The 17,221-nt window shown below is 40.9% G+C and overlaps 1 protein-coding gene across 4 annotated transcripts in view; it reads left to right on the forward strand.

Annotated features, from left to right (window-relative positions):
• Positions 1-6,355: 6,355 nt before the first annotated feature.
• Positions 6,356-17,221, forward strand: part of nsmfa (NMDA receptor synaptonuclear signaling and neuronal migration factor a) — a 42,507-nt gene continuing 31,641 nt past the window's right edge. For all 4 annotated transcript variants that reach the window (XM_013909873.1, XM_013909876.1, XM_013909874.1 and 1 more), the window contains exon 1: positions 6,356-6,672. In XM_013909873.1, the coding sequence (XP_013765327.1) occupies positions 6,602-6,672 (71 nt within the window). In that variant the 5' untranslated portion in view covers positions 6,356-6,601. The remainder of the gene's footprint in view (positions 6,673-17,221) is intronic.

Here is a 17,221-nt window from a genome sequence, read left to right on the forward strand (position 1 = left end):
CTAGCTGAATTTTTTTTAATGTGTAGAAGAGGAATCAGGCACACACACACATTTAATCACACACACACACACACACACACACACACACACACACACACACACACACACACACACACACACAAATATATAAATATATAGAAAACATAATAAGTAAAAGTTTAATTTCTTAAACTTTTAACGCAGTTTTATTTATAATTAACATTAGATTTGCCAAAATTGCATTAAATCGTGCCTCTCTTTGTCTTTGTGAATTAACTTTAGCCCCACCTGCTGAACTTGGCTGAAGCTGTTTTGAACATGAAACATGAAAACAGGCTAGTGCGTCCCACAACCAGCGGGGTTGCAGGTGCTCTGATTACATCAAACATAAAATAGGTAACCGGGTTTTTAAAGATGTCAGAGCACATTAACCAGAGGCAGGTGCTCCACTCTGAAGGCAACCCTAAAACTGAAACCCTACCAGATCTGAGGACATTTTTCAGCTATCTGCTCATAGCATGACCCAGATACCCGTGGATACTGGGTCCTCGTAGAACCTTATCACTAGTTCAATAAGATTCTTGAAGATAGGTATGGTGAGATCTCTCTTAAACAGTGTGCGACCAGGCTGCCCCAATCTGCCAAGACTTGGACTCAAAAAAGTTTAATTGGGTGGTGGTGGGCGATATCACAAGATCACGTGAGATTTTAAACCACTGGGGTTATAAAGGCAGAAAAGCATACATACACCACCTGTATGCTTTTGCCATTTATTGTTGCTTAATCTGTCAAGGACAAAAATGTAAAGAACATTTTGTAACAAACTGCGGTGGTTACTCTGTTGCCACCCAGCAAGAGTTCGATTCCACCAACTGGCCGGGGCCTTTCTGTCTGGAGTTTGCATGTTTTCCCTGTGTTTGTGTGTCTCTAGGTTAGGTTAACTGATGATTCTAACTATGTAAACAGGCAGAGGAAGTGTGAATGTGGGTGCAAATGGTTTTCTGTCTCCCTGCGATAGACCTGTCCAGGGTGTGCCCCACCTCTTGCCCTACGAAAGCTGCTCCAGGCTCCTTAGGCTCCTAGAAAGCTGGTATGTTGACCTTTCACCTGGCCATCCTAAAAAAAGTATGACTCCCTGTACACATTACTGAGCAAAATCCTTTCTCACTCAGCCTTCTGTCATACCACACATGGTCACGTGTGTGTGAAATGGATGGTGTGACCTATCAACTTAGCTTGAGGTGATAACCAACACATTAGATCACATCATCAAGGTAGACCCGACATCCACTGCAAGGGAAAGAAGATAAAAAAAAAAAAAAAGTAAGAGCTTTGATAAAAGAAATTGCTGTAGGATGTTTCTTTCATCCACAGTACCTACAGTTATCTAAAAGGGTCAAAATATCAACACACTTTTTCCCCCTGGGTCTTAGACAGTTAAAGCACATTTAGCTTTTAGAGTTTTAGTTCACTCTTAAGCTTTACTACATCACGCTATGCTGTCTACACATGCCTCCACCTTCACATCAAAATGTCCCCAGTGTCTCCAAAAATGGTGTATGCTTCACAATACTGATTTGAAATTTGCACCAAAGTATACAGAACATTGTATAGCATAACAAACTGCAGAGTTCGGTTCATTATCACTATTCAGACTTGCTCTATAGTCTTTGTAAATGATCCAACTGCTTTCCCTGTTGGTGTTTTTATCATCTGTTTTCCACACATTTCCTCACTGTCAGATGGACTGATAAAGTTTCAGTTAAAGGACTAATAGCATGTGGCAGTTTAATGCGCTTGGACTGTGTAACTTTGATCATGATAAAATGAAGCGAAACCGAATTTTATTGCCTTTGAAAGCTTCTGTGATCCACCAGAATGTAACAAGACAACGAACGTACAGTAATGCCGATGGCCCTCTGAGGCCACTCCCAGCACTTTTAGTGGGCATAAGTATATCCAGCTGACAATGCTAGTTGAGCAGCTGAAGCTGACTGGGATTTCATCATATAGGAGGTATTTAAATATAAAACAAGGTATTCTAAAAATGTATTTTTTGACCTATGGGTTGCACCACAGCTACTATAACTCAGTGTTGCATGTGTCAGAGCTGGTCTGTGAAGAAATGGAAAATATGGCCTCAAAATGTGACTCATCACAAAATACATGCATCACTTTTTCTTGTATCTCCTGGCCAGGTGCATGTGCATCATTAGCTGATGGCAGCAAAATGCACTTGAAGGGTGGAGAAGGACAACAGCTTGACGCTCTTGGCAGTTCTCCTTGGACATTACCACCATCTTTGGGATGTACGTGGAACAAAACAAGCTTGATCGATGGACTCCCCACCCTATCTAAAAGAAGAACACAAACCTAAAGGAGCTTTAGGCACACAGGACACCTTATGAGGTTGATGTCTTGAGGAGTTAGAGGTGTTTTCAAAGCAACGAGAGGAAATTCACAATATTAGAGAGATTCTTTTAATATTGTGGCTGTGGAATTGTGTGTGCTGTTTTTCATGGGTACACACCATGTAGTTATATATATTTTACCATCAATCACAGTTATCAACTTTATGAAAGTGCTGGAGAGAATCAGCAAAGTCATTAAGATTCAACTTCTGTGACCCTGTGCAAAATTTCTTGTCAATCAATATAATAGTCATTGATCTATTTCAGTCAACTGAACTGAACGGCTGATATTGCCAGGCTGTTTCTATTTAACAAAATGTGCACTTGTGAAAAATCTAATTTGAGACTGGAGCGTACGTTCAGCCCACACAAAGGGACTATCGGACCACTTGGCTGATTGCTGTTGTAAACATTGCAGACTCAAATATCGATCTGCTTTACAATCAATCAAACAGCGAGTGCTTGTCAGGGTCAGAGGAGACACTAATATCTTGCACAGATGTGGATTTATGGTTTGCGTGTCCCTCCCATCATTGATTTGTCGCCCCTCTCTTTTTTGTTTTTCAACATATTTGGTATCCCGCTGTGTTAGACTCATAGCTGCACCCCTTGGAAAATCCCTGCATCCATTCCCCATCGTCTTCTTACCACCTTTGCCATCTTTTTTCTGGTTTGTTCTTTTTTCATTCATTCACTCCTTCGATAAATAAATGGCCTGTATTTGTATAGCGCTTTACTGGTCCCTAAGGACCCCAAAGCGCTTTACATATCCAGTCATCCATCCATTCATGATGGCAAGCTACATTGTAGCCACAGCCACCCTGGGGCACACTGACAGAGGCGAGGCTGCCGGACACTGGCGCCACCGGGCCCTCTGACCACCACCAGTAGGCAACGGGTGAAGTGTCTTGCCGAAGGACACAACAACCGAAACTGCCCAAGCCAGGGCTCGAACCGGCAACCTACCGATTACAAGGCGAACGCCCAACTCTTGAGCCACGATTGCCAACATAAAGAAAAGCACCTCTTGAGGTGCTGTAGGCCATTAAGTAGTAAATAATCCCAGGCAGCGCTGACTCTTGGCGCTTATGTGGGACGACTGCAAATGACCATGAGAGACAGAGGAGTAAATGAATGAAAAAAAAGAGTTTCTCATACAAATTGGTATGAGAAACTCCTTTGTTCCTTTGTTCTCTTTTCATTCATTCGTTCACTCATCTTTCTCTCATGGTCATTTGCAGTCGTCCCACATGAGCTCCAAGCCTGTCATTAGAGCTACCTGGAATTATTTGCTGCTTAATGCCTCAATGAATGAAAAGGGAGCAAAAGAACAAATGAGTTTCTCATACGTTTGTTCTTTTTTCATTCATTCACTCCTCTTTCTCTCATGGTCATTTGCAGTCTTCCCACATAAGCTCCAAGAGTCAGAGCTGCCTGGAATTATTTACTGCTTAATGGCCTACAGCAGCTCACACAAGCCCAGAGGTGCTTTCCTTTATTTATCGATTTTCATTCCTTTTGTCTTACTGTGTGCTGTTCCCGAGAGGGGTTGCGTGTGCTGTGTGCAGGACAAGTCCACAACAAATAGATAAAAAGCCCAAGGACGTCCTGTACATCTGAGCTACTGGCGAAATGGCCCGTGGATTGAAAGATTGATTGAGTTGATGTTTGAAGGCTAATCGGCTGTTCGGCTGCTTGGTGATTCATCTGCTGCCTGTGCCTGTGCCTCTGCCTGTTTACGTAATTTACAGTATGCATGTGCCACACTATGCATGCATGTGTGCAAACACTGTGACAAACTGCTGTAAGAAATACTCACAGTGCCATAGTGTGAGATAGGTATTTTCTACTCTGTTAAATATTTCCTGGTTCCCATATAATATTGCAACCTACTGTGAAAAGAATTGCATTCAGGAGGAAATGCCAGCTTCTTGGTCTTATATTGTTTGTCATCCTATTTATGTTGCACTGAACTGTTGCCATCCTACAATCATCTCACAGAAAGGAATCAGGATTGTTGTTTTCCACAGAGGTTGTTGTCCAGAAACCCTTACTCTATGTCTATGTGCTTTACAAATTAGACTAAGTTCAAGTCTATTTTCAGTTGATCTGCATATCAGTGAGACACAGATTTTTGTATGTTTCTCTCTCTTTGCATCTTAAACCTTGACTTCATTGCCATGTCATTATATCACAGGTTAACATTTAATCGTAGAATATTGTGTTTTTTAGACAGCTCTTAAAGATGGACAAAAAGTCTCAGGGCTCTGTGAGGATTCAAACGCAGGACTCGTGAAGCCAAATTTCAACAGAAAACCACAGCTTTATTGCTGGCAAAGCACAAAACATGAACAGACCAACAAACACTGAGAACCAGAAACACACAGGCACAATCTGATGATACAACACAACAGAGAGCACAGGAACACACAGGGCTAATATACACAGGGAGGTAATCGGGGAATGAGAAACAGGAGGGAGACACAGCTGGGAGAAATTGGACTAACGAGACAGGGGAGCAGTAGAACTGAACACACTCACATGAGACACAGACCTTCACAATAAAACAGGAAACAAGAAACCACTAAACAAAGAGGCAGACAGAGAGGCAGACAGAATATAACACATGCAACTCAAACAATACATGAAACAACAAATCCTTAAACACGGATAAACAGAAAAAAGAAACTAATAATAATCTATCATCATCATCACCACAAGCACTACAAGAGAATAAGAAAACAATCCATAATGCAAAAACACACCAAAATAACTGAAACACAGATTTATCATAAAACCCAACAAAGCACCAGAGAAACATAAAGAACAATCTATCATTCAAAAATAAACCAAACCATAACAACTCAAAATACTGGGTCAAACTGACCCAGAACCATGACAAAAAGGCCAATAGTATATATGAACAAAGTAAGATTCTTAATTGCTGGTACATTATCAAATCTATACATTCTATATCTAATATTTCCATTCATCATGAGAGAAGCTACACCCTGTACACCTCAGACTTTCAGTGTAACTCCAGGTCAGAAATATGATAATATTCTGCAGTATTAGTGATGGATGGTGGTCTGGAAGGAATCATCTGCTTCTGAATGTGAATGAGACCAGAGACGAGACCAGAGACATGGTGATCGTCTTCAGAAGGAAAGCATGTTGATATGGTGAGGTAGTATGGCATCCACGTTGAACTGGAAGACCAACACAGTAAGTGAAGTGTATGCAAAAAAAAGCAAGCTGACATCCATCAATGTCTACAGTAAATGATGGAGATTTTCAGTCACCCAGGACTTCAGGACTTGTGGCAAGTGCAGTGTACATGGGAGCAGATAATATTATCATTATTATTTTTACTATTATTATTATTTCAACTGGTGTAACAAAAGAATTTCCCGAAAATGGGATAAATAAAGTATTTGGGGTATATACGAGTCCAATGGTCAACACAATTCAACTGCTGAATTTCAAAATCATCTAAATGTAAAAACAGAATAAGAAGAAATAGAACAAAGCACACGCTAAAGCTCCAGTGGTATTATTAATTGAAGAAATATTTACAGAGCGCTGCAGTGCCTCATCCTGTCTTTGGTTGAGTAGGAGCCAGTTACAGCGTTTGTGTATGTGTGTGTTAGAGGGGGTGGATGGGGCTTTCACCAAAATGACCGTTTATGTAACACCAGGAAATAAATAAGTAAAGATACAGAGATCACAGTCCCCAAAAAGGACCATTAGATGAATGGCAGAGGTGGAGGTGGATGACACCACTGTTGCAGATACACGGCTCCCCGCCTCCACCTTTGCGAGCACGATGAGGACGATGGTGATATCGCCAACCCAACAATCCTCCCATTGCATTTTTTTTGATCAATGAGAGAGAGAGAGAGAGAGAAAGGGGGAGGGAGAGAGAGAGAGAGGGGGGGGGTATTTTCAGCCTCACTCTGGCAGCTGTGCAGCTACCCCACGTACATGCTCATATCCGGAGAGAGACAGACAGAGTAAGAGAGAGAAAGAGAGAGAGAGAGAAGACTGACTTCCTTCTTTTTTGCTCTGCAGACGCGTGCGTGACCTATCTGCTCCCGGATTTCCCTGCAACTTTTTTATTTTTTCTTGCGATTTTTATACTGTTTTCATCGTCGCATTCCTCCTTCCTTTGGAATGAACTGTTTTCCTGCCTGCATCGTTTCCATGCCAGCATGGGAACTGCTGTGTCCAAGAGGAAGAATTTAAGAAACGATGCGATTTCTTCTGTGGCAGCAAAAGTTAGGTGAGTGACACTCGGAGCTCTCGGCTTATATCTCAGTGTTATAGTACCCTTAGGAAGTCTTGGCAGGTGTTTTAGCCTTCAGGTGCGAGCGACACGAAGTTCCCAGGTGTGACAGTTTTGCGTTTTGATGGATTACCACTGCGCTATCCTGGATATAGCCAGTCTGCCTTGTAATGCGCAGAGAGGCTCTTTGCGCTTTTGGTGGTTGCTGATTGTCCCGCGTCTAGCTCGGAACGTGCACTGGGGCAAATATCGATTAAAGATCTCCCAAAACTGAACCTGTTATCAGAAATTGATTACGTGATTAGGATGGCTTCATGCAATTTCCCCATATCTGTGTTTTATGTAATGTAAACCTGCTGCAAGATGTTTGCTCCTGGCGCGTCGGAGTGTTTCTGGATGTTGTGAATGAAGCATCATTGTATAACCAAAGTCATGCAGAGGCGAAATGGGACTGCCGTGACTCAGAGTGTCCCTGATACATTTTCCCAGTTTGCCACCTCTTATTAGCCGCTATTTAAAAAATAAATAAATAAATAAAGAATCCTGCTATTTGATTGTTATTTCAGTTTAACCAAAAGCTGCTTTTCTGTCTGGCCGCAGAGAATCGAGAAAACAGTACAGCGATGAGACGGCAGCCTTGAGCCAGCTGTCGATTAATCAGTCACGGCAATCGATTCTGTCGTTGCACTAATCACCTATCACGACCAGTCATTGGGTCAATCACAGAGGGCAGCACGGGAAACGTCCGTTAATTTTTGCAGGCTGGAAAAACAAGACTCAGACTGTTTGGCACGAGTCCAGCCCGTTAAAACCTATTAGGGACTCAGTCTGAGAGCCGTGCGTGTTTTAAACAGCCAGAACCGCATCCAGCTGTTGCAGCACTACGCAGAGGGAGTAAGGAGGCTGTATCAACGATGCTGCCTTCTTCCTCACATCTGCGAGGCTGCAGTTCGCTGGAAAGCACGTGTGCCTGTGTGTTTCATGTGTCCAGGCATCAAGCGCAGACAGGACGCTACAGTCCCACATGAGCTCGGAATACAAAGCAGCTCTCTGCTTCAGAGGGTGCCTCACAGCAGGGCCCAGTGTTTTTAATTCAGTCCGTGAATGACCTTGACTTGTTCAGACTATAGCGTTCACAGATGTGGGCTGATGTGTTGTTACGTCATTCTCTCAGGGTGTGTGTGCCTCCTTTACATTACACAACCATGCTTTTAGCGATGTTGCTTTTAGCGCAGTGTGTTTTTGTGTCTGTGTGCTGCCCTAAAACGAAGATGAGAATGTGATCCTCCTGCACGATTAGAAAATGGACCCAGAGGAGATCCTGAGCAGGTGTTCCACTGTGAGACCCTGTGTGCCCACCGCAGGGCTGCCACTCTTTTTCTTTCCCCCCTTTGCATCTACAAAGGGACTGCACAAACTGTTACATGTCTGACTCAACTGGTAGCCCCCCCCACACACACACCCACCACACATGCTCCCCTCCTTCTTCACTCACATAAGCACAAACACTCAATTTCAGAGCTTATTTATTTATTTTGACTAATAGAAGAATCCACCTCGCCTCCAGTATATGGGAAACAGAGTTGATTCACATCCAATATTTATCAGCCTTTCACCTGCACATAACCTCATGCATGAGGAAGTGAGAATTTAAAAGAATTTAATAAAAGCGCCCCATTTCCATCTCTCTACTTGCACATGCACACGGTTGCATGGATCCCATGTGTGTCTCTTCATACAGCTTTTCTTTTTTTTTTGTTTGTTTGCTTGTCTGTTTTTAAGGTTATCTTTTGTGCATTTTGTGCTGATCTTGTATCATGTGCCATGCCAGAATAAGGGAAAGTTAAGCAGTGAGATGCAGATTTGTAACCGTGAGTGGGATTTAATACTTTCTCCCACTAAAATCTGTTTATTGTTAATTTATAGCAACGTGAAGGAAGGAGACTTTGCTTATACATTTTAAGTTACAGCAAATCAGACACGGTAACCTGGAGTTGGAGTCAACCATATGGCATGCCTTTATGTTCCTACATGCTGGAAATGATGCTAGTAGTGAGGTCAGGGGTGGGCAACTCCAGGCCTCGAGTGCCGGTGTCCTGCAGGTTTTAGATCTCACCCTGAGTCAACACACCTGAATCAAATGATTAGTTCATTACCAGGCCTCTGGAGAACTTCAAGACATGTTGAGGTGTCATTTAGCCCTTTAAATCAGCTGTGTTGGATCAAGGACACATCTAAAACCTGCAGGACACCGGCCCTCGAGGCCTGGAGTTGCTCACCCCTGGGCTAGGTGCACTAACTGTTCTTATTTTTACCTTAAATCAAGTGATGCTGATCCTTTATGGTTTTCAGAAACTTATAGGCAAATGGCAATACATCTAAACTAAAGTCTGAGTCATTGGAAAAAGTAACTTTAAATATGCTTATTTTTAACTCTTTCTCCAACTCTTATTCACTCCCCCACACATCTTTCTGAATTATAAATATCCCCCACTTTTCCTTTTACTATTTCCAAACCATCCCAGATGCCAGTCAGTCTATTTTGACTTCATTAAATGAAACTTCCAGAGGCCTTTTAAGAACCAGGTATAAATGTCAAGCTTACTTAAACATCTAGCAAACTCACACACTTTTTGTAATACACATAATTATTTATTGTTTTTTATCCTTCCTTGCATACAGCATCAGCGTGATGGAAGAATATGAAATGCCACAAGCAGCGAAAGTTCTGGACTTTAACTTTAAGCTCACACTTGTTAACTAATAACAAGTGTGAGCTTGGTTGACAGTAAAACAATTCCCCACGGCCCCATTTATTAAAACCAAGAAAAGGATCTTTCTCTAACTTAATTATTTCTTCTTGGCAAAACCTGTCACTCTGCTAGTGCTTTACATTGTTCCCTTTAACTAGGAATGCCTTCCAAAGGACTGGCCAAATTAAAAGGTGACGTGGTGATAACAGAAGGACAAAAGAGTGATGACAAATGTTGCAAGGAACCACAATACAAATCATGTACAATATCCAAAATAAAAAACAAAAGAATCCATTGGCAGTGATACCTAAGTGGAGCTGATAATGTGTAACTATGGCGAAAGCTGTAATGCTTAAAGGTCATATGTTATTTTCATGTTATTCATTCCTTATGACTTATGAACTCATTCGTGATTTTTGGAGAATCACATTGTGATAAAAACCTACAAATTTCAAACTCATAGCACCAGAAATCAGTTACAGTTATCCTTAACAAACAATAGATGTTTGCAGTGTGTTTCTTGGCAGTCAGTGCAACAGCTGTTAAGACATTTTAGTCTGTACCAAAGTGGTGGACAGACTGGCATCCGTGTCCTCACAGCCATGCCATTAGCATAGCTAAAAAGAAGAAAAATGTGGTGAGTTTTTAATCTGTTAATAGGTGTGCCTGATTGGAAAGCATGCACAAAGATATTTTCCTCAAGTGATCTCTTTTGTCTTGAGATATGAGGAGGCGTTAGAGGTCTGAATGCTACTGAAGAGACACTGGCTTCTTGTACCCGATGCTCGACAGTGCCTGTGTCATCTTGTGCATGCTTATGGATTTCTGTTATGAAACAGGTCACACTCTCCTCTCCAGCAGCTTCGGTGAGGTAGCTAGTGACAGAGAGTGAGGAGGGAAAGAGAGAGGGGGACAGATTACCTCCTATGTACACACCAGAATTCTGCGACACTGAGCGAGGAAGGAAATGCTTTGATCTGTCGATCAGCCTAAGAGGAAGGCTGTGCTGTGGTTCGGCTGAAGGGCAGTGGACAACAGCTTTCACAGAGCTCTGAGAGTGTGGAAAATGGACTGAAAGATGAAAGACTTTTTTTTTTTCTTCTTTTTCCAGACTGATGCGAATGAAACATTGTGTTTTAGTTTGTGGAGGACAGTCAGGTGGCCTGCAGTCACTCTGTTATTGGGGGCCAGCGATGTTACATAACTGTTAGAATTTTTTTTTTTTTTTGTAATTTCGATTTATTCAAACGCCATGGAAAGACTGCCTCCTAAATTTTATAAATCTGATTGTGTTTTTGGGCAAAATCATGCTTCGTCGTGCTTTTGCTTATGTTTTTCTCATCCGCTATAAATTATGCACTCCGTGTTTTAAATGTATTCTTACTACTTTATTCATTCTCATTCGAGTGAAAGAAATCGCTATAATATCTACTGTATCTTAACCTCCTTTCCCTCCTGCTTTGTTCAATTTGTGTAATTTGTTCATTTAAAATGCTAAATGATTCACATTTTATTCATTACAGTCTGAATAAGCATACACACTCCAGCAATGCTGTGTGATTGTTGGTCTGTGACTGCCATTCTGTATTTAATGTTTCTTAATGAATTAGGAAGCTTAATTTGCTTATTATAAAAGTTACAGGTTACAGGGGAATAGCACCAGAACAAGTTTGTACTGTAAATGGACCTCAAGTGAAAATTGTTCAGTATGCCAATAGATTGTAGTAGGGAATTGTGTTTGAGTATGCCTGCTTAATTTCAACAGAATTTCCAGAAATTTTGTGAAAGAAAATGCAGTTTTATTTTGAAAAATTTGCCCCATTCTCAATGCTCTGCCTGTTCCAGAGCAGCTTATATTAAAGATTTGGATTTCAAGCTTTTACTGTGCATACTTTGTCATGTGTTTGGGTCCTCTACTTCACTACTACTGAGTGAGGAACTCCGGTCTTATCCATCCCATGCTGTGGTGAACCTTTCTTTGAAAACATTTATATTTTTATTTTGGTTCACAGCTATTCTTGATCAATCCTTGTTTGGTGTTGGATGTATTCATGTAAGTGGAAGTTGGAAGAGAGGTGCCGTCAAATTAAACTATTTATGATCGATAGATTGCAGATAAACGAGATACAAATGGAACGTGCGTGAGCAAGGGTTTTTCTGTGCTCGATGTCTGTTATGAATAAGATGTAAATACACTGTTGGAGGTAATCATATGATTGATGTTCACGTGATAATCCTGGGACTATTTTATAAGAGACTTCTGATTTTGTCTTTTTCGCTTAGCAGAAGATGATTTTAGTTGAATTGTGATTATTTATTTACTAGTTTTTTTCCCCATTTCCGTTCAAGTTTCCTTTTAATGTCATGGCTAAATGAGATACCGAAACATAACATAAGCTTCTGGTGATGTTTTTTGTCTTTTTATTATTATACTTGGTTTTTCTACTGTCACAAGTGAAAATATACAGTGGGAATAAGCTCTCTGTGCCCGCTCTATAAAAAAGATCAGCGTTAAATATGTGTTAGCTGCTGCAGAAAAACACTGCTGTGTGGGAATCAGTGTCATCATTCAACACCGTATGTGGTTGTGGTGCTTCAGCCTCTAGTGTACTGACATTTTAATCAGATCCCTCCTCAATGCTTGGTTCCCACATGTTCCATAAAGCATTGCACCTTTAAGACTGCAATTAACACTCCCATGTCCCTATTGAAGGGACATGGGAGTGTGCAACAAGTTCCTCAACAGGTTCTCATCACCGTGTGTGTGTGTGTGTGTGTGTGTGTGTGTGTGTGTGTGTGTGTGTGTGTGTGCTAACCTACATGTGTGTTCTGTGAAACAATTCAATTAGTGCATCTGAGGGGAGGATATGATTAAGAGGCATTAAGGAATCTGTTTCCTTGGCAGCCGATTGCTTACGGTGGATGGAGAGACACCCAGAGGAGACATCAGCTCTGATGATATTCAGACCAGTGGGAACACTGCCAGAGGAGACCTTTCAGCCATGGCAGGGGATATGGTCACTGTGGTAAATGATATCAGAGTCCACAGAGGAACGAGGCACATTAGATATGGGTCAATAATATGAATGAAATGCTGCATCATTGCTGTAAAGAACAGTAAGCAAGTTCTTTAATCGTGTAGGTCCTTAGGGATCCATTTTATAGCCCTGCAGATAAAGGTCAGGTTTATAGCTTAAATATGAGAAAGAACACAATTGAAGGAAATTGTTTCGGTTAATGATCATAGATTTATTTTCTTCTATTTATCATCTTTGTTTTGGATTTTTGTTGGTTGTATTAATTTAACCCTTCATATCGATGTCATTTCGAGATGGAAAAATGAGAAAAGCCATTTTATTAAAGAACAAAGCACATAAGAAGTGTAAGAAGGTTAGAGATATCTCTCAATATTCATTCTATCCTTCAAAGCATTAAATGAATCTCATTAAAAAGCTAGCATTATGTTTCTAAACGATTAATTGGACCATTTGAAAACAGTTTGTAACAAATATATGAAGACTCAGAAGTAGAGGACCCAAACACATGACAAAGTACGCACAGTAAAAGTCCAAAAGTCGAAATCCAAATATTTAATATAAGCTGAGATCACAAAAAAATGTCAGCAAAAAATAAAAAAATAAAAACAAGCGGAAACAAGAGGAATGCTAACTGGAGAACACTTAGTTACTACAGTAAGGCCAAAGCTGTGGTGTAGATAGTATACACAGGTGAGTAATTGGCTGATTGAGAACATGTATTTGGGAAAAACTCCCTAAGGATGGTAGTAATATCCAAAAGTCTGGGCCACCCCTCATTTTTTTTATATTTTGTTTCCAAGGGAGCCAGACTTTTTCTGAATCCACAAAAATGGCAAGGATAACACATGTGACAGGCATAAAATAATATGTTTGAATCAGCAAGGTGATTCCCAATGAGCTCTTAGCTGAAAACTTGGTGTTTCTCAGCATGGTGTGCAGTGTGTCCTGCAACAAAACTGAGGAAGCTGGAACAATGTTGGATAAAAGAAAAAGTGATAGGCCTAAAAAAAAAAGACCCACTGTTAATCTGTATCTGACTGTCAGATACAGAGTGATAGCATCTGAGAGTCATGTCCTCAAGAAGTAGGAAACAATCACCAAACACCTGACACTGGACCTGAGTAATACATCTGTCGCTGTAGCCAATCCAGATATTATTCATTGAAGCCTCATCAGAAATGGTCTAGATGCAAGGATACCTCTCTCCAGAAGCTATTCTTAAGGAAGGGAAACAGGGAGGAAAGGCTTAGGTATGCTGGGTTACACAAAAACTGGACTAAATCAGTGGCAACAGATGTTATAGTGAATCCAAATTTGGGATTTCTGATTCAAATTATCATCGAAATGTACAGAGGACGTCAGGAGAGAGGTACAACAGTCAGTGATACCGGGGATATTGTCAAAATTAAGAAGTGATCCACCATGAATTACCTCCTAGAAAGCATCTGATTGCCAAAGGCTACTTTTTTCTGCATGCCGGTGATCCCAGACACACTGCCAACCCAGTAAGATCACATTGACACACTATCAGTCATGGATTGGCCTCCCCAGAGCCCAGACCTGAACGTTATTGAAACAGTGTAGCGTCATTTTCAAAGATAACGAAGCAAGAGGCAGCCAACATCCAAAGAAGTGTTTGGAATGTCCTTCAAGAAGCCTGCAGAACTATTCTTCAAGATTGCTTGAAGAAATTAGAAGAAAGGTTGCCTTAGAAAATTCATGCTGTGTTGAAGAATAAAGGTGGTCATATGAAATATTGACTTTCAAGCTCATTAGCGCTGTACAGACTCAATTTGTCTCTTCTATACTGTATATCCATGTATGCTTGCACACGTTTTAACAAATTTCTGCACCTTTTTCCCATTTTCCTAGTAAAATATAGAAAAATAGGGGTGACTCAAGAGTTTTGCACCGCACTCTAATGTAACACTGTTTTTGCAAGTGTTACATTAGAGATGACAAAAACTCTCTGTTCCACACAAGCTGTTTATTTAATTATATTACTGAAATACAGCCAGTTACTTGGAAGAGTGTGGATTGCTTGTTTGGCGCCTATCCAAGAGTGAGTGGACATTTTAACTAGTGACTGGAGGAACCGAAGCAGGAAAACATTTGACTGACAGCCTTCATCACGTAGGTGTAAGTGCACCCTGAACAAAAAGAAACAAGCCGAGAAAAGAAAAGTCAAACAACAAGTGGATAACGTAGGACTAATATAGGCAGTACTGCTCCTCCAGCTGCACCCATTAGTAAGTGATTACACATTGTTCTCTCTAGATCCATGAAAAGTGCTGAGGTGTATCTTCCTGTTGTTGAGAGTCCTTTTATGTGCCTGAAGTGGTTAGTGGAGTTTCTGACAAAATGTATTCAAGAAGTGGAGTGTGTGTAAGTGGTGTCTGACTCATTCATCTGGTGTAATAAGTACACTACACACGACCTGCTTAGTTCTAGACACAAAGTACAAAAAAAAAATGCTCAGATTCACTCTGACCTGCTCACTCAGAAGAAACTGAAAAGATGACCAGATAATATGGAGCACCTTAAGGTTTCATGTTGTACCCACAGAAGTTTACATAACAGGAAAAAAGCTGCTCTTGGAATTGTGTCTTTTTTAATTCAGAAAATGGCCCCAAAAAGTCCTTACAACAGCCTCCCTAAGTCATTAAGGGTGCATATGAAAGAGATTTTGATGAATGGATCACCAAAATGTCAGTCAGACCTTAACAAAGGAGATTACTGTTTGCCTCTCATTCCCTACGTAATGTTACAGGAACCATGACAACAAATGTCCCCTTTTCTCACCATAGTAGTAATTTTAACCCAAACCAACATGTTTAAACAATCCAAGCTAAGTATTTATTTTTAGTGCGGTTGCATTATGAAAAAGATTTATTGTTCTACTGAACAGAAGAATTGAATAATGAGATCAGAGTACTGGTGGGGTGCAAACAAGGCGATTTAGTCATTTACAATTGAGGACAGCTGAAGACAGGAGTTGGTGTCGTGTTCAAGGATGCATCATCATCTTATTAAACATAATTTGACCTTTGAAAATGCTGTTTCCAACATCATCTTTCAAACAACATGGACAACAAGTACTTAAAGAGCTGAAAATATTGAACAGACACAAAAGAATGGCCCATTAGTCCAGGCGATGCTGCATTTTCACGTATCTAGATTCAGTGTATGACAGTCAGTCATAGCTGACTGACGGGTGCTGCTTTCTGGTGTCATTTCGGCTTGCAGTGTGCCCCTTGATTTCTCTAGCCTGGTGTGAGGGGGCAGCCACACGGCCTGATTGGTGACATGATTCTATGAGTGGGTCAATCTTTGTAGCTGTTTCGGTGATACAATAGTGCAGGAGCACAGAGATTTGCAGGTGGTACTGAGAGGAATACTGCAACAGGCTGAAGATATAAGAGATTCAGTAGAAAACTTTGAAGAAAATCTCTGCAATCACTTTGATTTCTGTTTCAATTTTTGCTATTCCCACCCAAGTAATGATTTCTTTCTCTGAGTTGCCAGTCAATGGTTACAGGGTTGTCTTGGTGTGATAATTCGGACAAACAATTGCAAGTGCATCAACCATAATCACAGCTTAAGGTACCAAACGGTGATGTGCACAATCATAAATATGCAAGACATGGTTGATGCAACAGGGAAAACGGACACAAGTGATGCTTTTTGCTTACTTTTCAGCATTGCAGCTCACCAAGCAGGCAACAACATAGCAGGATGTCAACCGTTTTCATGTTGTTGTCTCCTAAGCTGCAGAGTCGATGAAAACAGATGCTCTGACGCTTACCTTAAGCATCTGTACTAATAAACAGTAGTGTACTACATTAGTTAGTATGACAATTGTTGAAATTTAAAGAGTTTTATTGTAAATTAAAAAAAAACACTGATGTCCTTTTTCTATCCACCTGTCTTTCCTCAGGTTTAGTCTTCTTTCATTTTTAATATGGTCAAAATTTTCTACACTGCTCTTCCTCTCAGCTGTAATCACTTCCCTGCTCCTCAGAATCTCCCCTCCCTAACTTGTCTCTTTCCCCAAACCCCGGTCACATGGCTGAGAGCACGCAGGACGAATTTCATATCTAACTGTCAAGCTCTTCCTTTCCCTTCCCTTCATCATTTTTCACCGGAGACTATTTATCAGTTGCTACCTCACTGCCCCCGTGCTGTGCTCACGTATCACATATGAAGCTGGTGCAAAACTGTGAATATAAGACGGCACTGTACAGAGAAAGGTTTTGTGTAGTGGATGATTGAGAGACGTTCTGCTCTATCCATTTCCAGCTCTGTTTCCTCTCATGTATAATGGATGATGCGTGCCTCTTGCACCATTGTTTGCTGATTCTAATCAGAGTGCCCAGCCTGTTGAATTATAAAACAGGTGGGCCAAATGAAAATGTATCAGAGGTTCTGAGGGACACCTGCTGATTAAAGTATAGACTACATTTATCACAAGTGTCCTTAATTATGATTATTGTTACTGCAGGCACACACAAACTAAAACATTTCTTTTTCTTAATGCCCTTAAGTACCATTAGACTCACATGTCAGTATGCAAGCACATGCACACGCAGCTTTATGCCCATTACAACTGAAGAAGTCGGGGGTTTCTGAGAAGAAGTTGCTGTAGCAAAACTGCAGCGGCATGGTGAGCTATTTTTAGAAATGTGGTGAAAGGAGCTGGTTGGTGACACAGCACGTGCAGAGCCTTAGTCCTCAACAACACCCCCAAACTCTCAA

This window comes from Pundamilia nyererei, unplaced genomic scaffold (genome assembly GCF_000239375.1).
Source record: "Pundamilia nyererei isolate P.nyererei 1_Seehausen unplaced genomic scaffold, PunNye1.0 scaffold00032, whole genome shotgun sequence".
Lineage (NCBI taxonomy): Eukaryota > Metazoa > Chordata > Actinopteri > Cichliformes > Cichlidae > Pundamilia > Pundamilia nyererei.